This window comes from Mustela nivalis (assembly GCF_964662115.1).
Source record: "Mustela nivalis genome assembly, chromosome: 16".
NCBI lineage: Eukaryota > Metazoa > Chordata > Mammalia > Carnivora > Mustelidae > Mustela > Mustela nivalis.
The window spans coordinates 68,418,351-68,446,185 of record NC_139035.1 but is presented as its reverse complement, the minus strand read 5'-3'; the positions used below and the strand labels follow the sequence as shown (position 1 = coordinate 68,446,185).

Here is a 27,835-nt window from a genome sequence, read left to right as displayed (position 1 = left end):
GGAGGGGGCGGGAGCCCGGGCGGCTCCTCGGCCCGCACCGCGAGCGGAGCAGGACGTCAGGGTCTGAGGTCGCCGTCGTGCGAGGAGAGGGGCCGAAAGACCCACCCAAACCCAGCGGCGGGCCGCGACGCGGGCGACGGGAGCTTTTCTGCCCCGCGTAGCTCACGGGCACCGAAGCCCGCTGGGAGACACCGAAGGTCTCCGCCAAGTCCCGCGCACGGCTCGGCCGCCCCTGCGGACGCGCTCCCGCCCACGCGGCGCCGCAACCCCCGTCGGCGGGCGGCCGTCCCCGGCCGCGGCGGCGCGCGGACTCCGGCATGGCGGCCCAGCGCGCGCGCGTCACTTCCGGCGGGCGGCGGATATAAGCGGCAGGATTTCCGCTTTCGCTCCTTTCCGGCGGTGACGACCTCCCCACGAGAACATGCCCGTGAGTTCCCCGCCCGGGGCCCGGCGAAGCCTTCGCCTCTCGCGCGCGCGCGCGCACGCCCCGCCGCCGGGTGCGGGCCCCGGGGGCCGGCCGCGGGCTTCGGGCCTCCGGCGGCGGGCGCGGGGGGGCGGGCGGCGCGCGGCCCGGGGCGGGGGTAAGATGGCGGCCCCGCGGCGGACGCCGGGCGGCGCGAGCTGCCGCTGTCGCCGGGGCGGCCGCCGCCCTGACCGCGCCCGCCGGCTCTCGTAGCTCGCGAAGGACCTCCTGCACCCGTCCCCGGAGGAGGAGAAGAGGAAGCACAAGAAGAAGCGCCTGGTGCAGAGCCCCAACTCCTACTTCATGGACGTGAAGTGCCCGGGTGAGGGGCGCCGCCCGGGGGGCCGGCGGGGGCCGCGGCGGGGGGCGGGGGTGGGGGGGTCCGGCGGGGGCGGGGGGCGCGGGGCGGCTCCCCAGCGGGTCGCACGCGCCTGTGCAGCCGGCGCGTCCCGCGGAGGGGTCGGTGGATTCGGGGCGGCCGGGCCGGCGGCGGGGGTCCTGAGCCCCTGCCCCTCGGCGTGTGTCCGCAGGATGCTACAAAATCACCACCGTGTTCAGCCACGCGCAGACGGTCGTGCTGTGTGTCGGCTGCTCCACTGTGCTCTGCCAGCCCACGGGAGGGAAGGCGAGGCTTACAGAAGGTGAGCGCGGACCTCGCGCGGCGGAGCGGCCGCGGGGCTGGAGCTGGTCGGCCCTGGGGGCGCTGGTCCCCCCCCCGGTGCTCGGACACCGCGTGCTTCTCAGCGCTAAAGCCGAGGCGCAGGCGTCCGAGGCGGGTCGGCGTCTGAACGGGCGGTGGTGTAGCGGTAGCTTTGGGGGGTCATCAGGCCGGCCCCTGCGGGGGGGGGGCAGGAAGTCACCCTCTGAACCTCGTCCTTCCAGGATGCTCCTTCAGGCGGAAGCAGCACTAAGCGCCCGGATCCAGATGAGCGGGACACTACCCCAATAAACAGATTTTGGATACGTTCTGTTTATTGTCCTTGTCTTACTGCTAGGAAGTAAGTGCTCCCTCAGGTGCTCAGGGGCAACCGAAGAGTGGACTGCTAGAGTCCTTGGGGGCAAGTAAGTGGCCAAGTACTTACGAAGTCTCTTGGGGACACTTGTCCAGTTAGGTTCACTGAGTGAGTTTTCCGATCTTGATTAAAAACGTGGGACACTATATAGAAACGTGTATTTCACTTCTATGATTTCAGAGTATGAAGTATGGATACTTAATCTTTAAAACACAGCCCAGCACACTTGAGTGTAAACAGCTTAGGATCCTTTATTTACAGCGCTCAGAAGCCTAGTTTGGGGCCTTATGGCTCCGCTCCACGACAGTTGAGGGGATTTGTGCGAGGGGAGGTTAGTGCCGGACGCTCCATAGCCAGTGTTGTAGCCGAGTCTGGCCTGGTGGTGGCTGTGGACTCATGAAAGGCGGCGGAGAACGGGTGGTGGTGTAAGAACCTAGGAGTAAAAAGGACAAGCAGATGGAGTATGAATAATCTGAGCTTTTCATAGGTGAGGGAGGTTATTATTTACCTGGTTGTGGTGGTCCTGGCGTTGGTACATAAACAACTGGCACCGTCTGTATCTTGTTTAAGAAGGCATTGTATGCTGGGAAAAGAACAAGGCAGATACCGCCGTTATCTCAAGGCTTAGCACTGCTGTCCACTTCCAAGCAGAGTCGGCCACATGCAGTTTGCTGCTTGGTGGTAAGTTGGGCAGGACGTTTGGTCCACTAGGTGACCAGGGCTGGGGAGGCTGAATGAGGTCCAACTGTTTGACACAAGTGAGATGTGATAATCTAATTCTTATTCTCATAGTTGGTGAAATTAAATGAAGGCAGTTTGTAAGTCAAACGTCCATGGTGCTGAATGTAAGGGCGCCTTACCTAGAAAGGTGAAAGCCGTTGATGCCAGCACGGCACAGAGGGTAAAGAGGATGGTCTGGTGAGAACCCAGGAACTTCTGGAGGATACCTGAGTCTTCACATTGATCTGTGTATTGGTCAGAATGATACAAAGTAATAGTTCAAGCTAAAAACACATGGTCATGGGTATGAGAGCAGAAGCTCCCAGAACCCAGTCCTTGGGGAAGTTGTTTTGCTTCTTAACAGGGTTAAAGAGGTGAATTATGTACTTGGTCCCTGTGCCTCTTTGTCTTGTTCTCATCTCCTAGATAATAAACTCCCAAACCTGGAGTCTTGTATTTCTTACCAACTTACAGATGGGTATTTAACAAATGGATACGCTATCTTAAGATGCCCGTTACCTTTCCAGTGTATTTTAATTCCAAGTGAGGTGCTTCTCTTGATCAAGTTTGTGATTGTGGCAGTTGAACTTCCAATTCTGATCCCTCTAACCTGACTTATTTGGATCACCAACCACTTTTCAATTCCAAGGGGGTTCCCTTGTCATTTTTTACTTAGGATGTGGTTTTTAGGGAGCATTCTGATTTTTGTATAACCGTGTCCTCAAACACAAGTCCTTAAGACTTGTATTTTTGAAGCACACCTGACATTGGACATTGGTTTTTTCAAATTCTTCAGTGTCTAGAAACAAACACCTGCCCCAGCAAACTCCCCTGAACTTAATAGATCTTCCCGTATATCCATATTGTCACCAGGTCCTCCTACCTAGTTCCTATTCTGCATTCCTAGCGTAGGCCCTCTGACCTTCAGACTTGTGAGTGGTCTCTCTTCTCATGGTACTTGGTTTCAGAATTGTTTACAAACTGCTTTGCTCTGAAGAATAGTTTGAAGTTGTTTGAAATAAAGATGCACTAAAAGCAAGATGTTCTATATTAATCCTTGATCAGGTCCAATTGTTGAAAGCTTTGGACTTTCCAGTATTTACAGGGTAAGAGTCCAAATAAATTGATTAGGAACAGGATTATGATTATGAAACATGATCAACCTTTCCAGTACCGCTTTGTTCTGGCTACAATGAACTGATTACTATCTCCTTAATTAGGCCCTGTCTTAAATCTGATTCCTGTACTAGTACCATGTGCCTGGTGTACGTACCATGCCTGGCATATTACCAGCAGGTACTCAGTGTGCTTGTGGTGATAAGCTGAAGGCTGAGTTGGATCGTTGTGTCTGACCACTTCTACTCACCAGGGCTGTACTATTCCCTCTGGTCCCTCTCTTAGTTCTGAGAAGTGCGGACGTTAACCATTTATTATGCTATGAACAACTTGGGCAGTATGGTGACACCTGTGGGTCCTATCTCAGAATGTTTTTATTTTATTTTTTCATATTTTTTCTGATACCTATATATATGTTTTAAAGATTTTAATTTATTTGACAGAGATCACAAGTAGGCAGAGAGGCAGGCAGAGAGAGAGGAGGAAGCAGGCTCCCTGCTGAGCAGAGAGCCCGATGCGGGGCTCGATCCCAGGACTCTGGGATCATGACCTGAGCAGAAGGCAGAGGCTTTAACCCACTGAGCCACCCAGGCGCCCCATCTCAGAATGTTTTTAAATGCAAAAATTTAAATGTGTAGGAACAAAGGAAACCAGCTTGACCAAAGTTAACCAAAACAGAAAAAAACTTAATTGTGATACAGCTCTGTATACACTTAGCAAGATGTTAAAAAGGCCTTTTTTGATACAGTAATATGCTTTAGTAACAAAGACCTAGACTCAGGTCTGATAACTACTGTAACTTTTTGTGTAATTTTGAAGTGAACATTGGTATCTAATAATTGAAACATGAAAATACTTGAATTCTGTAGATGACAGAGTCCTACATACTGCTATTACTGTGGTTTGTTGCTTATATTCATAAAACTGGAAATGGAAAGTTTCAGTTAGAGGTTAATTGAAAATAAAGGTGCAGAGGTGCCTGGGTGGCTCAGTCAGTTAAGCAGCTGCATGCGGCTCAGATCATGATCCCAGAGTCCTGGGATCAAGTCCCACATCCTGCTTCTCCCTCTGCCTGCAGCAACCCCTGCTGTGCCCTTTCTCGCTCTGACCAATAAAGTCTTAAGAAAATAAAGGTGCAGTTCTTCCCCTTTGAGGGTCATGCGCACCTGGATATTCCATCCATGGACCCTTGCAGAAGCCCATTACAACTCCAGATTTACAACAGGACACAGGTGGAACACGGGGTCTAGTCATGGAAACGAGCATCTCCAGTTCCTCAGAGGGAAAAACATCTACTTTAGAGTTATAAGAGAACAAATGCACGCAAAATGCACTTAGGGTATTGGCCAGTACATACCCCGTGTTTGTAGAAACAGCTCTTTCATGGGAGACGAACAGGGGTTCAGTCCAGTTCACTCCCAGTTCATTCAAAGAACACTTTCTCTGGAGGGTTGGGCAGGTAGTGGTGACAGCATACAGAGGATGGTCCTTGGGCTTTCCTACCATCCCCGTACCTGCACGTGTTCCCATACCACCCAGGCGGGGGCATAGTTTCTAAACTGAGTCAGGACTAGAATCGGGATTTTGGAGAGTAAAGTCTTGGTTCTAGGGCTGTCACCATTTACCCACTGCCTGATACAAAAAGATCTGCCAGATGTTTTTGAAGAAAGTCATTTATCAAGAGGTTTACAACAGAGAAGAGTACATTAACAAGACCGAAGTTCTTAAATTAATTACCACTCTTAAATACGTCAGTTAAGTAGAATACCTTGGTGGTGATAAGAGAGCTTCTTGGAAGGTTACACTCCAGGTAGTCTTGGAAAATAAAGATCCATACCCCAGCTAGTTTGAGTAATCCTAGCCAAGTGCCTGAATTGTTCCTCATTACCTGTGGTCTTTCCTTCTCTAGATTAAAAACAGGAGCCCCCAGTGCTCACCTGCACCAGCCTTCTCCTTCAGAGCTCTCACTAGCACAGCCTCACTTTGACTGGTGAGCTCACAGGAAATATTGATGAAAATGGGTGATGCCGTCTGCTGAAGGGAGGTGAAGTTGACCACCCTTACGGGATAGACAGCCAGGCCAGGTGTGAGGGAAGATTGCCTGTGGCCAGAGACCACTAGAACTGGGGAGCTGGGGAAGACCTTGGAGAAAAGAGAAAATGGCACTTGTCTGACAGAAGGAAAATCAGTTTTGTGTCAATATTATGTTCTAAACATACAGTAAGATCCCTGTATTTCTAGTTAGCAGTCTTAAGTCATCTGCTTTTTCACACTCAGATGTGTTGAAATAGATAATGGAAGAAAATGATCTATGAGAATAAAATGGGCTTCAAAAAAGTTTTGAAGGCACTAGGGGCGCCCGTGTGGCTCTGTCAGTTGAGTAGCCAGTTAACTCCTGGATTCTGCTCAGGTCCTGCTGTTAGGGCTGGAGGGATCCAGCCCTGTGTTGGGCTCCACACTCAGTAGAAGTCTGCTTGGATATTCTCTCCCTCTGCCCCCACTTGCCTTAAATCGTTTAAAAAAAAAAAAAGGCGGGGGGACACCTGGGTGACTCTGTTGGTTGGGCAACTGCCTTTGGTTCAAGGCATGATCCCAGGGTCCTGGGATCACGCCCCACATTAAGCTCCCTGCTCAGCCAGGAGCCTGCTACTCCCTCTACCATTGTCCCTCTCCCTGTGCATGCTCTCTTTCTCAAATCTTTTTGGGTGCCTGGGTGGCTTAGTTGGTTGAGGGACTGCCTTTGGCTCAGGTCATGATCCCAGAATTCCAGGATCAAGTCCTACGTTGGGCTCCCAGCTCCATGGGTTGTCTGCTTCTCCCTTGGACCTTCTCGCCTCTCATGCTCTCTTTCTTTCTCTTAGGAAATAAATAAATAAGATCTATAAATAAATAAGTATTTTTCTTTAAAGTTTAAAAAAAATTTTTATTAAAGATTTTTTATTTATTTACTTGACAGAGATCACAAGTAGACAGGCCGGCAGAGAGGGGGAAGCAGGCTCCCCGCTGAGCAGAGAGCCTGGGATCATGACCCGAGCTGAAGGCAGAGGCTCAACCCACTGAGCCACCCAGGCGCCCCTAAAAAAAGTTTCAAACTAGAATTCTAAAGATTAAGATGATACTGGTGTTATCTTCCAGACTGACAAAGCTCATGACCTAAATTCCAGACTCTGGGAACCCCCTGGCATTGTGAAGAGGACAGGTTTCCTTCATTAGTTTGAAGAACCACCTCCGCGCCCCTCCCCTACCGGGGCGCCCCTCCCCTGCTCATGAATTTTATCAAAGTCCGTCCATAGCTGTTCCTTTGCCCTTGGACTACGAATGAAGACTCCTTTTTCAAAACCTTGATCTCAGTTATGTTTGGGCTCAGGGCTTCACATACCTCTAGCTTCTCAAGAACTCTGTCTACCCCCAGCACTCTGATCTCCCCAACGTCTTGTCTGCGGCTAAGAACCAGTTCTGACTGGTTGATGTAAAAGGCCGGGATGAAAGGAATAAGGATTCTTTGCATTCCGTTCTTGCTGCGCTCCCTGACCAGTGTGGCCCACCCATAGACTGCGGTGTCAGCCACGCTGAGGGCCTGGAGCAGCTCTTCAGACTGGGGTCGAGCCCTGATGAGGCAGACATAAACCCCTGCAGGAAAGATGAAAAACGAGCAGGGAAGGTTGAGAAGCTCTGTTCAGCCAGCCGGCTTGAAGTAGGCGGGAAACATGGACGCAAGTGCAGAAGAAAAGGTGAATTCAATTTTGACCGTTCCCTCTTAGCAGACTGTTGGCCACTGTGGGGAGGGAATGTACCGGAGAAAAACAGCTGAACTTGTTGCTTAAATCCGGTAAATAACACAGGGCAAATGGAAATCAAGCAGATGTAGAATGAGGTAACCAACAGTTGCCAAGATCAGGAAAGGGTTTGTGAAAAGCTTTGAGCATGGCTTAGTCACTTCCCCGTCAAACCATACCTCGACGGAATATTGTGCTAGTTATCCCTGCTCCAACTCCGCGGTCTTTTCACAGACACCCTTTACTTCATTCCTTAATCCAACCATCCAAATCTTGCTAACTCCTCTTTTTGAAATGTCTGATACTTGCCGCTCCGTTAGTATCTCCCTGTTACTTGGGCTAGACCCTCCGCGGGTCATGCTTGGACTACTGCAGGGCCCTTCCCTGGCCGCCCGGCTGCCGCCTCTTCCCTCCATTCTGTGTCCTGCCGATCTCCGGGCTCTTTATCGCCTGGGATGTCCTGGCCTGTGGCCTCTCCCATCCAGCGCATTCCTAGTCATCCTTCCACAAGCCTTGCTGTGTAAAACTGACCAACCCCCAGGTTCGAGGTGGCTGCTGCTCTTTTCTTCCTGTCTCTACAGCATTCCATGCATCTCTGCTCTGTGACATCTGCCTGCACAGCGCTGGTGAAAATGAGAAGCCCTGACTTGCTCCCCTGTGTACACCTAGTCCCTGTCCTGGTACCAGGCATTCTGGCTAGTGCCCACCAGTTTCTTGAGTGAGCCTTCCGTCAGTGGCTGCTGGCTACTCGCGCCATACTGCCCGGCCTTAGAGCAGAAGGTCTTGGCCTGTAGCACTATCCTATTTATGCCTTACGTTTGACATGAATCCTCTTGTTCTACAAGGTGATTCATATGAAATTCCAATGTCATGCCTGTTTCTGCTTTATGCTAGTTAATGCTACTCTGCCTGGAATATCCTTCAGTTCAACAATAAACACTCCAACACTGCTACTTCCTGGGGACAAAAGATGAATGATCCAAGCCCAGAGATAACAGGGACAGGCTAGCAGAGAAGAAAGTAGAAGACGCTAATAGAAAAAGCACAGGGTGTTACAGAGACTAAACAAAAACGCGGGTTGAGAAAGTTTCCATAGTTCTACAGATGAAACCGCAAAGTGTAAAAGCGACCCAGGAAGGAAGCGGTGCACGCGCAGGGACAGAAACAAGGGCGCCGGGTGCAGCGAGTGGGACGCACCTCTCTCCGTGCTGAACCCCGCGTGCACGTGGAAGACTTTGCTTGCTGGGATGTCTAGCAAAGTATTGCTGAACTGCACGTGGCACAGCACAAGGGTCTCAGGAAGAAGTACTGTTGTGATGGCCAAGGCCTGACTTGGGGTACAGGATCCTAATAAGCAGAAAAGAGAGAAATGACTGCCGTAAGAATCTGTAAAAGAAGAAACTTACATAAGCCAGTAGTTTGATAAAAAAAAAAAAAAGGTAAGGCACGTGGATGGCTCAGTCTGTGGAGCAACTGACTCGATTTCGGCTCAGGTCATGATCCAAGGTTGTGTCATGGAGCCCTGTGATGGCGTCTGCACTCAGCGCGGAGTCTGCTTGAGATTCTCTCTCTCTCTCTCAAAAAAATTTTTTTAAAAAGATTTTATTTATTTGAGAGAGAGAGAGCACAAGCAGAGGCGAGGCACAAGCAGACACCCTGACAATTGGGGAGCCCAATGCAGGGCTCCATCCCAGGACTCCAGGATCATGATGAGAGCAGAAGACCGACATTTAAGCAACTGAGCCACCCAGGTGCCCCTCAAATAAGTAAATCTTAAAAAGGGAGGCTAGGGAAGCAGCTGGGTCAGAGAAGCATGCAACTCTTCATCTCAGGGTTGTTAGTTCGAACCCCACACCGGGTATAGAAATTACTTAAATAAAAAAAGTTTTTTAAACAGCAAGAGAGAGGGCGCCTGGGTGGCTCAGTGGGTTAAGCCACTGCCTTCGGCTCAGGTCATGATCTCAGGGTCCTGGGATCAAGTCCCGCATCGAGCTCTCTGCTCAGCAGGGAGCCTGCTTCCTCCTCTCTCTGCCTGCCTCTCTGCCTACTTGTGATCTCTGTCAAATAAATAAATAAAATCTTTAAAAAAAAAAAAAAAAGAATATTACACATGGTGTCTTAAGTAGGAGCCACACAGCCTTCAAGAAACGGACAGTTTCAATGGACAGCCTTCTAGATTAAGTAGGAGGTGGTGTCCTGTCCAAAATTTTCCCTTACACAGTTTCTGAAGTTCTTCCTCAGCTGCCAGTCCGGGGACCATTCTCATCTTTTGGAGACTACAAGCAATATCAAAGGAGTTGTTTCATAATAAAATAAGCTGTGGTTTTAGAAAGATTCTGGGAGGAAAAACTGCAATCTCTATATCTTAAGGCAGAGAGCAATGTATGAATATGTTATACATATTTAATACTTTGTAAAAGAACCTGGAACACTTTAAAAATCAAGTATTTATATATACTTAGATTATACTTACAAAATTAATGTGAAAAGAAAGTAAGTGCTTAAAAACTGAATGACCAAAAGGGCAATTAGACTTAAATTTTACAGACAGTAATATTTTGGACTTCTTGGTTTTGCATGCTCTCTTTGCAAAAAAACAAAACAAAACAAAACAGAATTTGTTCTTTCTTTAAAAAAATGAAAGAATTGGGGCGCCTGGGTGGCTCAGTGGGTTAAAGCCTCTGTCTTCAACTCAGGTCATGATCGCAGGGCCCTGGGATTAAGCCCCACATCGGGCTCTCTGCTCAGTGTGAAGCCTGCTTCCTCCTCTCTCTCTGCCTGCCTCTCTGCCTACTTGTGATCTCTGTCAAATAAATGGATAAAATCTTTTAAAAAAGTAAAAATAAAAATAAAAAAAAAGAATTTACATGGACTTTGGAGTGGGACAGATGTACCAATTCTGCCACTAACTACATGTTACTTGCTCTTAGATTTGGTATTTCTCATTTTTAAAAGGACGGTAATTATTACATAAGATTGTTAATTGAGGGGCACCTGAGTGGCTCAGTCGGTTAAGCATCTTTTTTTTTTTTTTTTAAGATTTTATTTATTTATTTGACAAACAAGAGATCACAAGGAGGCAGAGAGATAGGTTGGGGGTGGGGTGGGAAGCAGGCTCCCCGCTGAGCGCTGGGATCATGGCCTGAGCTGAAGGTGGAGGCTTAACCCACTGATCCACCCAGGCGCCCCATGTTTATTATTTTTTTAAAGTAATCTGTATGCCCAATGTGGGGCTTAAACTCATGACCCTGAGATCAAGAGTCTCCTGCTGCTCTGAGTCAGTCAGGCACCACCTTCCCACCTTTTACTGACAGTAAATTACAGCCCAGTACAGAACAAAATAACCTACACGGTAAATTTGCTGAGCAAATAACAGTTAAAATGTCGCATACTCCAACACTTCTTAAATCTAGGGAAGCTGGAAAAGAATTGGGTCTGAGGCCTTATCCCAAACTTAACTATCTGGATGGAATCTAAGACCATATTTTTACAAAAGTTTCGTTGGGTAGCTTTGAAAATCAGCCATATTTGGAAATCCTTGGTTTAGGCCACCTCTCAGGCAAGGTTATAACTAGAAAAACGACAGTGACCGAGTTTAGCCGATACCGAAACCTGGTATCGAGTCATTTTGTGAAGTTACAGCAGTCAATGATTTATTTATTAAAGGTGGAGTCAGTTCTGAAATAAAAATCAATAAGGACTGCTAGTCTCAGGGGTACATGAGAAGGAAGACCGGAATGATGGGAACAATCACCCAGACCTATTAAGAGACCTGACCTTTGAGATTAGCACCATTTCTGCCAGTGGTAATGAAGAGCTTGAACACAGCTGAATTGGGGGTATTGGTGAGGTAGGTCTTGAGGTCATAACTGAGCGTTAATCTTGATGATGCATTGACCACCACCTGTGAGCAAACCAAAGGAAAATCTGTCCCTAATTCTTAGAAAATATTGTTTTCTCCCTCTCTACGCTTCATAACTTACCCAACCGAAAGCGCCATCTCACTCAAGGCCCGGGGGCCTTTCTACTTCACATAGTTACGAACCACAAAATCTGTTTACCTTTGAGAAGAAAATAACATTTTTTTTCCCTAAAAGGAGGTCTTTGTCCATTATTTTGTGTGACATCTTCCCTTTAGATGACCCCCTATTAAAATGCCTTCAAAGACAACTGCAACTTTCGTGAGTTGCATATAATCTCAGCCTTTTCTGAAACTTCAAAGTACTTTGTTTCTCTCAGTATACTTGTAATGTTCTGTCTTGTGCTGTAGGTATTTGTATTTTTGTTAAAAATCATTCCTATTTGAATCTAAGTTCTTCAACTGAGAGACTAATCTATCTTTGTATATCCTGTAATGTGCCTTGTATTTAAAGCAAGTGCTTCATGATTACATTGTGAGAAGATAATTAATGATGGCTCTCTGCCCCCAAATATCTTCAACTTAAATGTATATTATCTTGTCACTGTATCATTATGTCATTATTCATTACAGTAAGTGTGTATCGTATTACAGTACACAGTCTTCTCAGTACTACCATGATTTTTTTTTTTTCAAATATTCAAGAACCTTGAAACCAAGTTAGTGACATTAAAGGCTCAGGAAGGGAAGGAGTTTTGTCTTTCTCATCTTTGTGTTTCCAGAGTCTGTCACAGGGCTACACAGAAGCGGCCTCCATGGGTGTCTGTTCGTTAGTAAACTATTAAATGATGATTTTAAACAGTATACCACCTAGGGTCTATCACACCCTTTTTGACTTCTCTGTAACCTCTGACAGCAAAGGCCAGTTCCTCTCGTGTGACCCTCTCTCTGCTTCCCCAGCACTGAAACCCTTCTCAAACTCCTCAAGTTGCTGCCTCTGTCCCCAGCCCTCTTTTTTTTTTAAAGCTTTTATTTATTTATTTTTTAAAGATTTTATTTATTTATTTGACAGAGATCACAGGCAGGCAGAGAGGCAGGCGTAGGGGGGGAGGTAAGCAGGCTCCCTGCTGAGCAGAGAGCCCGATGCGGGGCTTGATCCCAGGACCCTGAGACCATGACCTCGGCCGAAGGCAGAGGCTTTAACCCATTAAGCCACCCAGGTGCCTCTTGTGTATTTTTTTTTTTTTAAGACTTATCCACCTATCTGAGAGAGGAATATCAGAGTCAGGGGAGGGACAGAAGGGGAGGGAGACAAGTAGCCTCTGCGCTGAGTACAGACCCCAAGATTATGACCCAAGTCAAAATCAAGAGTCAGATACCTGATTGACTGAGCCAGCCAGATGCCCCTCTTCTGTTTTTTTTTTTTTTTTTTAAGATTTTATTTATTTAGGGCACCTGGGTGGCTCAGTGGGTTAAGCCTCTGCCTTCGGCTCAGGTCATGATCCCAGGGTCCTGGGATCGAGCCCCGCATCAGGCTCTCTGCTTGGCAGGGAGCCTGCTTCCCCCTCTGCCTCTGCCTGTCTCTCTGCCTACTTGTGATCTCTGTCTGTCAAATAAATAAAATCTTTAAAAAAAAAAAAGATTTTATTTATTTATTTGAGAGAGATTGAGAACACAAGCAGGGAGAGGGGCAGGACAGCAGAAAAAAGCAAACTCCCGCTGGGCAGGGAGCCTGATGCGGGGCTCGATCCCAGGACTCTGGGATCATGACCTGAACTGAAGGCAGACGCGTAACCGACAGCCAGGAGGCATCCGCCACACACAATTTTTTTTTTTGAAGCTGCACATCAAGAATCAGACACTCCCCAAACTGAGCCAGCCAGGCGTGTCTGGACTCTAGGAGCACTTCTAACTTGTCACTTGTAAAGCACTGGTCAGTTATGTTTTAGTTACTTAAATTGTCTACATGTCATTATTTCTGTCCTCACTAGACTGTGGACTCCTTACAACATGGCACCAGATACCCTGTGAGCAGTTCCATCATCTATAAAATTGGGATAATACTTTGCAGGGTTGTGAAGATTAAAAATGATATTTATACTGATGTAAAATAAAAATTTAAAAAACAGATGCAAAATGCCAACCCCACAGTAGATGTTCCACAAATGATAGCTGTTACATTTGAGTAATGAAAAGAGGAACAAACAGGTCCTCTGGGCACCGAGGAGGGAGACCCAACATGGATTTAAGGGGAAAGAGAAAAGGCTTCATCAAGCCACCCTTCACTTGTTCGACCGTCTCACCTGCTAAAGGTTGTTGCTTCAGCAACACTCCCTACTCCTGCATCGCATTTCCCCTTCTCTACTAAACACTCCTAAATCATTTTTTCTCCCATCTCAAAAAATGACCAACCAAACAAAAATTTGACTCCAGTTCCTCACAGAGCTGTCTTACGCCCCAAACCTACACGTCCTCTCAATTCTCCAGACTTCTGCTCCTGTCACTGCACTGAAGCCACTCCGTCAAGTAACCACCTGTACTGCGAACCCATCTGGCATTTCTGTCTTCAGGCTACCTGGCCTATCGATAACCTTCGACGTGGCTGATCCTTCGCTCCCTCCTTGAGATACAGGGACCCCTTCACTTCTCAAAAATTTGCATTAAGCCCCATCACTTTTAAGAAAGACATTAGTAAATGGTTTCCCTAAGAAAAATAAATCCAAAGACGATTTTCGCTTTTACAAAAAAAGGTAAAAAGGGAAAGTAGCATTCAGCATGTGTTTTTTTTTTTTTTTAAGATTGTATTGATTTATTTGACAGACAGAGATCACAAGTCGGCAGAGAGGCAGGCAGAGAGAGAGAGGGGGAAGCAGGCTGCCTGCTGAGCAGAGAGCCCGATGCGGGACTCGATCCCAGGACCCTGAGATCATGACCTGAGCCGAAGGCAGCGGCTTAACCCACTGAGCCACCCAGGGGCCCTTCAGCATGTGTTTTGCAGAAAGCATGCACCCCAGGCCCCTTCCCTGGGAACCACATTCAGCAACTAAGCATTCAGCTGTGTAGCTTTTCTTTTTTTTCAGATTCTATTTATTATTTCTTTGAAAGAGAGAGAGCATACAAGCATAAGTTGGGGGGAGGAGAAGAGGGACAGACACAAGCAGACTCCATGAGCACAGAGCCAGATGCAGGGCTCGATCTCAGAACTCTGAGATCATGACCTGAGCTGAAATCCAGAGTTGGACGCTTAACCTCCTGCACCACTGAGCTTCCCCTCAAGTGATGGCAATTCTGTCCTTTTAGTTTTTGAGTCAAAAACCTGAAGTCATTTTTTTAAAAACTTGAAGTCAATCATATATCATCTGATTACATCACATCATCAGATTACTTATAATCTGCTAAGAAATTCTCCTGGCTCTACCTATAAAGTACACTAGAATCTGACCAACTTCCCATGACCTCCTCTGTTACCAGACTGGTACCCCGAGCACCATCCTATCTTACCTGAATCATTGCAAGAATAGCTTCCCAACTCTTCAACCCTTGCCCCTACTGTCTAGTATCAACCAGTAGCTACAGTGATATCTATCTATATATCTATCTATCTCACACCACCTTGTTTTGGGGGGAGGAGTTGGCACTGCTTTATTTATTTGTTTTATTTATTTATTTATTTTTAAAGATTCTGTTTACTTGAGAGAGAGAGAGAGCATGACCCAGGGCAGAGGGAAAGAGAAAAGCAGGCTCCCTGCTGAGCAAGGAACACAACACAGGGCCTCAATCCCAGGACCCTAAAATCATGACCTGAGCCAAAGGCAGATACCCAGCTGACTGAGCCACCCTGATGCCCCTGGTGTTGTTTTAAAGATTTTTTGGGGACGCCTGGGTGGCTCAGTTATGCGTCTGCCTTCAGCTCAGGTCATGATTTTAGGGTCCTGGGATTGAGTTCCCCATCAGCATCTGCTCGGCAGGAAGTCTGCTTCTCCCTCTCTCTCTCTGCCTGCCTCTCTGCCTACTTATGATCTCTGTCAAATAAATAAATAAAATCTTGAAAAAAAGATGCTGTGCAGCTGGACAGTATACATGTGTATGAATATCCTCTAATACATAACCAAAATACTAACAGAAATTTACTTATTTGAGGGGGAAGGGCCAGAGGGAGAGGGAGAATCTCAACAGACTCCCTACTGAGCACAGAGCCCGGTGTGGGGCTCAATCTCAAACCCTGAGATATGACCTAAGCTGAACTGTCTGAGCCACCCATGCACTCCACCACAGTGATATTTTAAAGTATAAATCACACTAGTCATTCTTCTGAAACTTTTTTGTTTGTTTTTGAGAGAGAGTGTGCAGGGGGAGGAGCAGAGGGAGAGAGAGAAGCAGGCTCCTTGCTGAGCAGGAAGCCCGATGTGGGGCTCAAGCCTAGGATCCTGACATCATGACCCGAGCTGAAGGCAGACGCCTAACCAACTGAGCCACCCAGGCACCCCTTATCTATCTATCTATCTATCTATCTATCTATCTATTCGGGTTAAGAATCCTAATCATGGGGCGCCTGGGTGGCTCAGTGGTTAAAGCCTCTGCCTTCGTCTCAGGTCATGATCCCAGTATCCTGGGATGGAGTCCCGCATCGGGCTCTCTGCTCAGCAGGGAGCCTCCTTCCCCCTCTCTCTCTCTGCCTGCCTCTCTGCCTACTTGTGATCTCTGTCTGTCAAATACATAAATAAAATCTTTAAAAAATATATTATTTATTTCTTTGACAGAGGCACACAGAGGGAGTGGGAGAGGGAGAAGCAGGCTTCCCGCCAAGCAGGGAGCCAGATGTGAGGCTCAATCCCAGGACCCTGTGATCATGACCCAAGCCAAAGGCAGATGCTTAACGACTGAGCTACCCAGGTGCCTCCTAATCACGTTTAGCTTTGTATTCCAAAGTTTTCTGGCTGGCTTTATATCTGACATGTCAGTATATATCTTTTCCTCAGATGTGTATTCTATATGCATATCCCCAAATATGGAAATAATCACCCTGGCCTTGTTAGGGTTACCTCTCGATATGTTTTTACCACTCCTGGGATGTCATGAAAGACTGTTGCTATTCCTGGACTCCTGGCCACTCCCACTCCGGTGCCAGTGTCTGCTTGTAGAATGTTATCAGCAGAAATCATCCAAATCCCAGGTTCACCTAGGAAAGGACAAGAGAAAGCACTTGGTTGCAACCTCTGATCTAAATGGAAGGTCACTCTGCCCTTATGCAGACTCTGTATCAGCACACCTTTCAAGCACACAGGTATCTTTTCCTAGGAGGAACATTCAGCTTTGAAGATAACTTTATTTTCAGGCTCCCCTGAAATACCCACAATTCCCCCATCATACCCACAATATAAAACAAGGATTACCTCAGAATCATAGAAGGAGCTACTTAGTTGGAGGATCTAACTGTTCTTAGGAAATAGGAAAAATTCTTTTACACACAGGAGTAACTCTCTTTCAGCTACTGATAGGTATCAGCAGAAGACTGCAAAAAGGTGACAGCTGGCAAGGAAGAAGGTTTGTTTGCTTTGGCTTCAGTCTCAAAGTGGCAGAAAAATGCTACCCGGAGTTGGCGTTCGATTACTGATCCTGGTATTGGTCCTTTTGCTTCCCATTCAAAGTGGTATAGATTTAGAAAGTCAGAGTATTCCAGAATGAAAGATAGGGCAGTCCTAACAAAATCTAGCAAAAGAGTCTTTCACTGACAAGAGAGTAACAATCATAAGATTGTAACTCCGTCAGCCCTAAAGCAGGGCTAGCTCAATGGCCCTGGGTTCCATGTTCGTGGTGATTGCTTGCAAATCAGTCCTTATAGGATTGGGGGATCTGACCTGAGCCGAGTGGACTCCCTCTCAGTCAAGCCCTGAATATACAGACTCTGGCCTCACATCACATCACTGTACCCACATGGATCCGCAGTTCCCAGAAGAGGTCACAGGGCCATACAACGCGCCCTAGTCCTGCTCGAAGGGAGGATCGGGACGCACACACCCAGGCAGGGCACTTAGCTTTGGAATATGCTCTCAGTAAACCCAGAGAACCGATACTCATTTATTAACCAAAGACTGATGTTCTTGCGCTCAATAGCACTTTTTGGGGCAGAAATGCTTTGTTGATCGAGAGTATAGTCTAGCCCAGTACAAGGCCAAACCTTACTATGCTGATGATGTATTTAAGAGTTAGGCCTTCAAATGTGTCTCACAAAACAGTGTACTCATAATTGGTTCCTAGAACTAAAGCCTTACTGCATTTTCCTTCACTTCAGCGCATCCTTTACACTCTTCAACTTACCGACTCCCCTCCTTCAGAAGCTGGGAAGGGGCGAGAAGACAAGGTACTCACACCACCTGCGTAATAATACAGTGAGCTATGCGACCAGGAGGTGCATGACCAATATTCCTAGAGAGACCCTCAATATTTTTTTTTAAAGATTTTATTTTGGGGGGCACCTGAATGTTCAGTTGATCAAACATTCAATTCTTGATTTTGGCTCAGGTCATAATCTCAAGAGCTGTGGGATCAAGCTCCACCCTTAGGCTCCAGGCTTGTGGGGAATCTGCAATTTGATTCTCTCCCTCTCCAGCTGCTCCTCCCCCCACCTCTCTTTCTCTCTCTCAAATAAACAGATCTTTTTAAAAAAAATATTTCATTTTATTTTTTTTTAAGATTTTACTTATTTATTTGTCAGAGAGAGCGAGCACAGGCAGACAGAGTGGCAGGCAGAGGCAGAGGGAGAAGCAGACTCCCCGCTGAGCAAGGAGCCCGATGTGGGACTCGATCCCAGGACGCTGGGATCATGACCTGAGCCGAAGGCAGCTGCTTAACCAACTGAGCCACCCAGGCGTCCCTATTTTATTTTATTTATTTATTTATTTATTTTATTTTTTTTTATTTGACAGAGAGAGATCACAAGTAGATGGAGAGGCAGGCAGAGAGAGAGAGAGAGAGAGAAGCAGGCTTCCTGCTCAGCAGACAGCCCGATGTGGGACTCGATCCCAGGACCCTGAGATCATGACCTGGCCAAAGGCAGCGGCTTAACCCACTGAGCCACCCAGGCGTCCCAGGCCCTCAGATTTTAAATCATTTTGAAAGAATTATCTAAGGGATGAGTTGTTTTCTCATCCTGTCAGCTGTGAAGTTAAGAAAGGGAAGGGGCACCTGGGTGGCTCCGTGGGTTAAGCCACTGCCTTTGGCTTGGGTCACAATCTCAGGTCCTGGGATCCAGCCCCACCTCGGGCTCTCTGCTCAGCGGGAAGTCTGCTTCTCCCTCTCTCTCTGCCTGCCTCTCTGCCTACTTGTGATCTCTGTCTGTCAAATAAATAAATAAAATCTTTAAAAGAAAAAAAGAAAGGGAAGGTATCCAGACCATTGTGGTTGAGGAGGTGTGTCCTGAAGCAGATGACGTCTCCAACAAAGGTGAGCTGGGTGTCTGGCGTGATGGCATGCTCCACAGCAACCGGGATGTAATCTGCCACACCTGGGTGTCTCCGGTCCCAGATTCCCACAAGCGTCACTCCTGTGTTCACTGCCTGGGCCACATAAGTATAGTTCCTATTCCCTGGCCCAATAAGTAGCAGGTCATCTCTGAAAGGAGATAAGAAAGTAGCAGGTCATCTCTGAAAGATCACTGTTAGGACACAGTTCAGAGCTCATCACAGCATTTTCTATTCAACAGCTCAAAGGTTCAGAAAGAATTCTACAGTGGAGGGCAAGCAATGAGTGGCCAAGGGTCAGATCTATTATATACAGAGTACCCAGTAAGCCCTTTTATATTAAATTAAAAATTTGTTTTCCAGTAAAGCTTTTTTTTTTTTTTAAGGTAGGTTCCATGCCCAGCATGACTTGAACTCACAGCCTTGAGATCAAGACCTGAGCTGAGATCGAGAGTTGGATGATTAACCGACTGAGCCACCCAGGCGCCCAGTACAGCTTTTTGATAATACTCCTACCAGCTCCCTATGGAGGCTTCCTGTGAACTAGGGCTTGACAGATTGAAAACACCCTGAAATACTTCTTCATTAAACAACCAGCACCATCTGGTGTTTCCCATCCTAATGAAAGAAATAAATATCAGGTTCTGAGTTGAGAACATGAGAATTTACTGGATAACCCTAGCCTATCTGCACAGTTTCTCCCCCAACGTGGGTATCATTCCTTCGACTCCGCACCTGTTCAGAGCCAGATGAAGCTGGGTGTTGTGTGTGTGGAATTTCTCTCCAATGCTGTTATAGAACTGGACAGCGAAGGTGAGAGACATGCCCACAGGAAACGCCGGCAGAGCCCTCCCATGGGCGGCGTACAGCTTGGGTTGGCTGCTCATCCGCAGGTATGCCACTGGTGCCACCTGTGGGAGCAGGGCCACTGGAGAGGAGCTGCGACAGATTCTGAAGTTCACAGGCCGCGGTAAAAACGGGGTTCTTCTTTCATAGGAAACAGCTCCTCATAAGGGATGACTTAAGTCAGAGTTGAATAAGAAATACAATAGTACAGGAAATGGCCCCGTAATTATTAAAGCTGAGAGAATGTGGAGAGAAGTCGGAACTTTCTTTTTAAGATTTTATTTATTTACTTGAGAGAGAGAGTACACACGGACAAGCAGGGGGAGGGGCAGAAGAAGAGACAGAATATATATATATATATTTAAGATTTTATTTATTGGGGCAGCTGAGTGGCTCCGTCATTAAGCATCTGCTTTTGGCTCAGGTCATGATCCCAGAGTCCTGGAATCAAGCCCCACATTGGGCTCCCTGCTTGGCAAGAGGCCTGCTTCTCCCTCTCCCACTCCCCCTGCTTGTGTTCCCTCTCTCACTGTCAAATAAAGAAATAAAATCTTTTTAAAAAAATTATTTATTTATTTGAGAGAGAGAGAGAATGAGAGGAGAAGCAGGCTCCCCACTGAGCAGGGAGCCGGATGTGGGGCTCAATCCCAGGACCCTGGGATCATGGCCTGAGCCAACGGCAGCGGCTTAACTGACTGAGCCACCCAGGCGCCCCATGGAGAGCGGGAATCTCAAGCAGACTCCATCCCCAGCATGGAGCCTGACACAGGGTTCGCTCTTACAACACTGAGATCATGACCTGAGCCAAAACCAAGAGTTGGATGCTTAACTCAATGTGCCACCCTATGTTAGACTGAATTTTTAAATTCTAGTAACAAAGCCTAATTTTGGTAGCAATAGTTCTACCTTGCCCCACACCCCTTTGCCAACACTGCTCAGAAGTGCACCAATTTGAGGCTGATCCCTTTTATAACAAGGGCTCTAAAGGTCACTTTTAATTTGATGGTTTATGTCCATGTCAAGACTGTCTTCTATCTTACAGTTCGTTCTGACTTCCAGGGAAGTTCCTCGTTCTTAAATCAGGAAATCTGCCTCTTCAAGGCCATGGTATTCCTTTTATTTTTTTTTTCTTTTAAAGATTTTCTTTATTTATTTGACAGAGAGAGAGATCACAAGCAGGCAGAAAGGCAGGTGGAGAGAGGGGAGGAAGCAGGCTCCCTGCTGAGCAGAGAGCCCGATGCGGGGCTCTATCCCAGGACCTTGAGATCATGACCTGAGCCGAAGGCGGAGGCTTTAACCCACTGAGCCACCCACTGAGCCACCCAGGCGCCCCTTCCTTTTATTTTTTCTTGAGCAAGTCCCTGAACTCACCTGAACTCCAGTTATGGTTGTCTGGTTGACTCCAAAAGGTTCTACAGACGTGACTTCCAACACAGCAGTACCTGCAATGGAACCAGCTTTCAGGAGCCCTTCACCGTCCTCCTCGATGACAGACGAATTAGGGAAACACTTGAGAACACGGGAAGTCACAAAGGCGGCCCCTTCCCTAGGGAACAAATGGAACAGGTGGCATTTCTTGGGGGCTGCAACCAGAAAGAAAGGAGAGTGGCAGGGTTACTGTCAGAAACTACTCCGAGGAAACCACTTGCCATTCTCCATGCTATGTGCTTATTTATTCCTCAAGTAAGCGTCTGCGTTTGGGTTATGCCTATCTCTCTAAAAACCATATCCTACTACATATTTATCATTAAAAATCATTCAGCTAGAGGCTCCTGGATGGCTCAGTCAGTTAAGCCTCTGCCTTCCGCTCAGGTCATGATCCTAGGGGTCCTGGGATCGAGCCCCACATGGGGCTCCCTGCTCAGTGGGGAGCCTGCTTCTCCTCCCTCTGCCCTTCCACCCTCACTCGTGCTCTCTCTCCCTGCTCTCTCTCAAATAAATAAAATCTTTAAAAAATAATAAAAATAAATTTAAAATTCAGCTAAAAGGACTGAAACAGATATTTAAATAAATAGTTCTGTGTGATTATTCATAGTAGTGTAATATTCACAAAAGCCAAAGGTAAAAACAACCCAAATGTCCAACAACAGATGAATGGATAAACTAAGTATGTTATATCCATACCGCAGAATATGATTTAGTCATTAAAAGAAATGAAATAGGGGCGCCTATTGAAATGAATAGGTGGCTCAGGTCATGATCTCAGGGTTCTGGGATCGAACCCCAGTCAGGCTCCATACTTAGCAGGGAGTCTGCTTCTCCCTCTCCCACTGCCCCTCCCCGTACTCATGCTTGCTCTCGCTCCCTCTCTGTCTCTCAACTAAATAGGTTAGTGTGACTGCTGATGGGTCTTCTTTGGTGCTGATGAAAATGTCCTGGAACTGGACAGAGGTGAGGGTTGCGCATAAATGCCACAAAATCGTCCATTTTAAAATGGTTAATCTGGCGCACCTGGGTGGCTCAGTTGTTAGCCGTCTGCCTCTGGCTCAGGTCATGGTCTTGGGGTCCTAGGATAGAGCCCCATGTTGGGCTCCCTGCTCAGAGGAGAGCCTGTTTCTCTCTCTCCCTCTGCCTGCCTCTCTGCTTAATTGTGCTCTATCTCTCTGTCAAATAAATAAATAAAATCTTTTTAAAAAATAAATAAAATGGTTAATTTGGGGGTGCCTGGGTGGCTCAGTTGGTGAAGCATTCGGCTCAGGTCATGATTCCTGGGTCCTGGGATCGAGTCCCACATCGGGCTCCGTGGTCAATGGGGAGCCTGCTTCTCCCTCTGCCTGCTGCCCCTCCCCTTGCTTGTGCTCTCTCATTCTAAAATCTTTTTTTTTTTTTTAAGATTTTACTTATTTATTTACAGGTGCCCCACCTCTCTAAAGTTTTAAAAAAAGATTTTTAGGGGCGCCTGGGTGGCTCAGTGGGTTAAGCTGCTGCCTTCGGCTCAGGTCATGGTCTCAGGGTCCTGGGGTCGAGTCCCGCATTGGGCTCTCTGCTCAGCGGGGAGCCTACTTCCTCCTCTCTCTCTGCCTGCTTCTCCATCTACTTGTGATTTCTCTCTGTCAAATAAATAAATAAAATCTTTAAAAAAACAAAACAGGGACACCTGGGTGGCTCAGTTGGTTAAGCAGCTGCCTTCGGCTCAGGTCATGATCCCGGCGTCCTGGGATCGAGTCCCACATCGGGCTCCTTGCTCCGCAGGGAGCCTGCTTCTCCCTCTGACTCTGCCTTCCACTCTGTCTGCCTGTGCTCGCTCTCACTCTCTCTCTCTCACAAATAAATAAATAAAATCTTTAAAAAAAAAAACCAATTTTTATGTAACATGAATTTCACTTCAGATTTAAAAATTTAGATTAAAATTAAGATTAAAAAATCTTATTTCTGGATTAGAAAAATCACCTAGAAGGCAAGAGTTCTTTCCATGTTCCTAATGGTAAGGCTGGAACCTGGCCTGCCCTTCCCTAATTCCTCACCTGTTGGTGTGGAGTCTGAGCTGGGAGTTCATGGGCATCCGAATTTGCTCAGGCTGGCACTCCGGAAAGAACAGTTGGAGTTTCTCAAACACCTAAAGTGAGAAAATAATGTCTTCCTCATTTCTGGAAAAGACAAAACTATAACCTTTGCTCACATATCAACTACAAATCAACATCTACATCATTTTAGCTTGGCCTGAGGGCCCACAACACTCTTTGTCAAGTGAGCCCGACACTTAAAACATGCCTCGGTGTTCTAGAACACAAATCTAATATTAGCCCCACTCCTGATGAAGCCACACTGACTACCACATCCTCTGTATCACTTAGATATTAGGTATAAAATAATTTTGAGGGGCGCCTGGGTGGCTCAGTGGGTTAAGCCTCTGCCTTGGGCTCAGGTCATGATCCCAGGGTCCTGGGATCGAGTTCCCATGTCAGACTCTCTGCTCAGCGGGAAGCCTGTTTCCTCCTCTCTCTCTCTGCCTGCCTCTCTGTCTACTTGTGATCTCTGTCAAAAAAATAAATAAAATCTTAAAAAAATAAAATAATTTTGAAATTTTTTTTTCTTTTTTAAAGATTTTATTTATTTATTTGACAGACAAAGGTCACAAGTAGGCAGAGAGGCAGGCAGAGAGAGAGGGGGAAGTGTGCTCCCCGCTGAACAGAGAGCCCGATGCAGGGCTCGATCCCAGGACCCTGGGACCACGACCGGGGCCCAAGGCAGAGGCCCAACTCACTGAGCCACCCAGGTGCCCCATAATTTTGAAATTTCTAACTTTAGCTCTTGTTACCTGAAAAGAGATTTGAGAACAAAAACCTACAATAATAAATTAGGAAGGAACATTATTCAGGTTTTCTACTTCCTAGTAAAATGCGCTTTCCTCTACCCCTCACTGAATCAGAGAAACAAAACCAAAATAAAGGAGAAGAATAGAAAAAGGAAAAAAAAATCAGTCCTAAACTCAGAGGCAGAGAAACTTATTCGCCCTCCAAAGATGATCATTTTTCTTTTGAACACTAAAAACAATAGGGCCAGTTAGCTTTCAGCCTGAGAAATCCGCGGAAACCAACCGTCCGTGCTCTTCACACTCCTGGAAGTTAGGGTTAGATCCCCTAAGTGGATGGTATCACAATATTTGTGTTAGGCAGAGCAGCTCGGAAATGAGTCCCTCTTTAGTTAATTCTGCTTTGGTATCCTGTGTTTATTGTGTGGGTAGGTGAGGGGAGTGCATATTCTTACAGTTTCTAATATCAGTACTTATAGAGATGCAACTAGGAAGAATGACGAAGCTCTAGAAACTCTGAGCCTGTTCTAGGGCTCCCTGGAGCACTTTCTCTACCTCTATCCAGACCAAGCTCCACATGGATGATAAGAGAATATAACTTTCTTCTCCTTGATATGTAAAAACAAAATTTAGGTTTGGGACCTTACCAGAATCTGAACTTCATCAGACAATTCTAATAAATTCCCCTCAAGCTGCCCAGAGGAACTGTTCATACAGCGGACAGTGACTTTGATACTGGTCCGACCAGCTGCTTTTGTGTGGACAACCATGGCAAAGTTATTTTCTACCGGGAGCTGTAGGAAAACCTGGAAAACAGTCAGGAATGGATTAAGAAATATTCATTAATAATCACTGTGCTCGGGGCACCTGGGTGGCTCAGTGGGTTAAAGCCTCTGCCTTCCACTCAGGTCATGATCCTGGGGTCCTGGCTTCGAGCCCCATGTCAGGCTCTCTGCTTGGCAGGGAGCCTGTTTCTTCCTCTCTCTCTGCCTGCCTCTCTGCCTACTTGTGATCTGTCTGTCAAATAAATAAATAAAAACCCTTAAAAAAAATGGCACCAATAGACATGTGGTTGCTACAAAGCTTCCGTGTGTAAAAACTTGCAGGATCTGTGGAGCACGGCGACGCGAAGCCGTCAAACATGTGCACCTTGTGTTCGTGACATGTTATTGCTCATGGAACACAGTCAAATGCTCACAAATACAATACTAAAGGGAACATTTTTTTGAGAACTCATTCTAGCTAAGTATATTAAAAATTACATAGAATTATCTGAGTTCTCCAGTTGAACGCTTCATATGATTTATAGGTTTCTAGAGTTCAGAGAACAGGGGGCAGGGAGATAAACAGTGAGACTGTGGAGTTTAGAAAGTGAGATCAGTCTCAAACTTGATGAAATAAGGTGAATCTACTATCGATGTCCCCGAGATGACGTAACAAAGAGACATTCATACCTCCGAATGCCTGGGTACTAGATCCAATACGTCCCTTTTGCTCATGGACCAATGGAATGTGAGTCCAGGGTTGGCGTTGCTGAAGGAGAAAGGGGTCTGGGTACTGGTCACTCCCATGACATAAACTGGCATCTGAAAAGAAGATGTATGTGCCGTATGTCCTGCCCAGCGGGCACTGCCAGAGCGCGCCAAGAACAGAACCCCCTTACCGACCTCAGTTGCTGTGACGAGTCGAGTGGCGGCTGCAAGGACCCTCACGGCCCTGAGCTGGACCACTTCAACGTGCACTTCATCCTGCCCCACGGGTAGAAGCAAGCGCAGGCTAAGAGGGAGTCTGTGCGGGGCAGAGGACACTGGCGCTGACTAGCCTGTTATGGTCTGGGGCACTCAGCAAAATGTATGCCAGTAGATGTGCTTGTTTTTGTTCCCTAAACAGTTCCTAAAGAGAGGGACTAGGTCTTACACCAATGCCAGCACTCTGGGGGGTTTTCACGGAAGACTACATACTTCCCGTGCTTGGTTAAGAGAACGCCACGTAAGGGGCTCCAGGGGTTTTTCTGAGCTACTGACACCCTCCCTCAGCGCCACGCCCATGTCCCAATTTGGCTCCCAGATAGAAAAGTGGAAGCAGAGCAAAGAACCAATACCTGGGAAAACACAATGACTTTGCCAGTATCTTCATTTACTGTCTGGATGGTGCCGTGGACCACAGCTGTGCCGACTACCTTCCCTGTGACTTGCCCCCGCCTATTCACCACAGCCACCGTCTGGTTACTGACGGAGAAGTGGATGATAGATTGCGGCTGGGGGCCGCCTTCAGACATGACCTAGAATTGACACATGCAAGCAGAGGCCTGGAACACGGAGAGAAATCCCATCTCTTCTCCCAGCACTTGTCCGAGCAAGTGCTCCCCGCCACTTCCCACAGGACACATCCCACAGCAACTCATATGGAGAAGAAACACAAGTGCCACACATGATCTGGGCGTTCCCAGAGGTGGGTGACTCCCTGTTCATGAGGGGACGTGAAGGTACTACTTTTCTTCTTTATCGGGTCCTGCTGTACTTGGCGGGAGTAGACAAGAGGACGCCAGTAGGAAGAAGAGCGCGCACGTGCGGCGGGCGGGGCAGAGCAGGGTGAGAAGAAAGGGGACACGGAATTTCCTGACTTTGGATCACCTGCATCATGTTAGCTGGGATCAGTGTCATTTTCTCTGGAACAAGTCTGAAGGGAGGAAACACCTTGAAGGAAAAGACCAAAAAGACAACAGGGACAGACCAGAATCAATTTCATAATAAATGATCATGCAGCTTATTCTAGGGGGAAAAAATCCTATACACAGACATGTATTTAACTTTATTTATAGATATATATTTTATTTATAATAGCAAAAAATAAATGAGAATGCTTAAAAAATTTTATGTCCACTTATTGGAATAAAAGTGGTCATTTAAAAAAAAGATTTTGTTTATTTTCCTTTTTTTAAAAAGGATTTTATTTATTTGACAGACAGAGGTTACGAGGAGGCAGAGAGAGAGGGGGAAACAGGCTTCCTGCTGAGCAGAGAGCCCGAGGCGGGGCTCGATCCCAGGACCCTGAGATCATGACCAGAGCTGAAGGCAGAGGCTTTAACCCATTGAGCCACCCAGGCGCCCCTGTATTTATTTACGTGAGAGAGAGAGAGTGGACGGAGGGCACAGAGGAGAGGGAGAGGGAGAAGCAGACTCCCCGCTGAGCAGAGAACCCCATGGGACTTGATCCTGAGATCATGACCTGTGCCAAAGTCAGATACTTAACCGACTGAGCCACCCAGGTGCCCTAAAAGTGGTCATTCAAGTTATGTTTATAATGATCTTTCTTTTATACTTTTTTCCCAACATATATAAAGGTAGAGAAAGCAGTATAATAACTCTCAGGTACAGATACCTATTACCCAGCTTCAATAATTGCCAACACCTGGCCAACAATGAGCTTTTAATGACATAAAAAATACTTTTGATAAAGGATTAAGATGAAAAAAGCAGTATGATTCATCCATGTTGAATAGGCATGGGGAAGAAGTGAAGCGTTATTAATAATGAACGGTTGCCTCTAAGTAGTGGAATCATAGGTGACTTTCACTCTGCATCTTTATTATTTCTCTTGCTTTCAAATTTTCTACAAGAAGTATTTTACTTTTATACAGAAAAACGAAAACCTAAAACATATTATGTATTATTTCAAGAGTTAGACAACTATCATTTTATTGAGTCAAATAATTTTTAACTTGTGCAAACTAAACAGGAAAAGATGAATAAAGCTAAAGAAGATACGATACTAACTGTGGATGAGATAATTTCCTTACCTCAATTTGGCGAGGAGCTGATGTGAATTTCCTCCCCATCTTGTCCCTGGCAATAGCCACAAGTGTGGTTTGCCCAACAGAAACAGCTCGAAGGATATAATTTTCAGAGTATTCATCCTGTTCCTCCATTAGCCTGGAAAGACAAGACATGTGTGTTTGTAAGTAAGAAAGATTTGATTTTGGGACACGTGGGTGGCTGTCAGTTGAGCGTCCAACTGTTGGTTTTGGCTTGGGTCCTGGTCTTGGGGTGGGGGACGGAGCCCCTTGCCGAGCCCTGCACAGAGTCTGCTAGTCCCTTTCCCTCCCCCTAAGCCCCCTCCCAAAATGAATAAATAAAATCCTTAAAAAATATATTTTTTATTTTAAGAGTAGCCAGTTATGCTTCTTTCTAAGATGTATAACATTTTCTGCTCATTTTAACTCTAGCTAAAGAGAATTGCCTGAAAATAAATTTCCAGAGTCAAGACGAAGTTCATGGCAATGGCAGGAAGCTCCTGAAGGCTGAGCGTTTGTTCTAAGGCCCCAAAGGAA

General features: G+C 46.7%; 2 protein-coding genes across 12 annotated transcripts in view; one reads left to right on the top strand and one right to left on the bottom strand.

The window, feature by feature from the left end:
* Positions 1-291: 291 nt before the first annotated feature.
* On the top strand, positions 292-1,426 carry RPS27 (ribosomal protein S27). Of its 2 annotated transcripts, none has more exons than XM_082703701.1 (4): positions 292-427; positions 677-785; positions 994-1,104; positions 1,346-1,426. In XM_082703701.1, the coding sequence occupies exons 1-4, from the start codon at positions 422-424 to the stop codon at positions 1,372-1,374; spliced, it is 255 nt and encodes an 84-aa protein (XP_082559827.1). In that variant the 5' UTR covers positions 292-421; the 3' UTR covers positions 1,375-1,426. The 2 variants fall into 2 exon arrangements, with proteins under 2 accessions (XP_082559827.1, XP_082559828.1); XM_082703702.1 differs by having other exon boundaries at positions 376-497.
* Positions 1,427-1,704: 278 nt separating this feature from the next.
* NUP210L (nucleoporin 210 like) overlaps positions 1,705-27,835 on the bottom strand; it is an 86,109-nt gene continuing 59,978 nt past the window's right edge. For 6 of the 10 annotated variants that reach the window (XM_082703458.1, XM_082703460.1, XM_082703464.1 and 3 more), the window contains 18 exons: positions 27,305-27,437; positions 26,139-26,201; positions 25,607-25,786; positions 25,173-25,253; positions 24,960-25,091; positions 24,153-24,311; positions 22,718-22,809; positions 20,625-20,799; positions 19,143-19,318; positions 18,341-18,558; positions 15,990-16,126; positions 10,866-10,992; positions 8,286-8,435; positions 6,692-6,942; positions 5,250-5,454; positions 2,337-2,441; positions 1,985-2,059; positions 1,705-1,909 (listed from right to left, as the gene is read on the bottom strand). In XM_082703458.1, coding sequence (XP_082559584.1) covers positions 1,809-1,909; positions 1,985-2,059; positions 2,337-2,441; positions 5,250-5,454; positions 6,692-6,942; positions 8,286-8,435; positions 10,866-10,992; positions 15,990-16,126; positions 18,341-18,558; positions 19,143-19,318; positions 20,625-20,799; positions 22,718-22,809; positions 24,153-24,311; positions 24,960-25,091; positions 25,173-25,253; positions 25,607-25,786; positions 26,139-26,201; positions 27,305-27,437 — 2,560 coding nt within the window. In that variant the 3' untranslated portion in view covers positions 1,705-1,808. Of the gene's footprint in view, positions 1,910-1,984; positions 2,060-2,336; positions 2,442-5,249; positions 5,455-6,691; positions 6,943-8,225; positions 8,436-10,865; positions 10,993-15,989; positions 16,127-18,340; positions 18,559-19,142; positions 19,319-20,624; positions 20,800-22,717; positions 22,810-24,152; positions 24,312-24,959; positions 25,092-25,172; positions 25,254-25,606; positions 25,787-26,138; positions 26,202-27,304; positions 27,438-27,835 lie in introns of those variants that run through there. The other 4 variants (XR_014304090.1, XM_082703463.1, XM_082703462.1 and 1 more) reach the window with 4 other exon arrangements.

Excerpts from the sequence above, each read along its gene's own strand:
- RPS27 (XM_082703701.1), top strand. Across the intron at positions 786-993 it reads CATGGACGTGAAGTGCCCGG|GATGCTACAAAATCACCACC; the intron begins GTGAGGGGCGCC and ends GTGTGTCCGCAG. Across the intron at positions 1,105-1,345 it reads GAAGGCGAGGCTTACAGAAG|GATGCTCCTTCAGGCGGAAG; the intron begins GTGAGCGCGGAC and ends TCGTCCTTCCAG.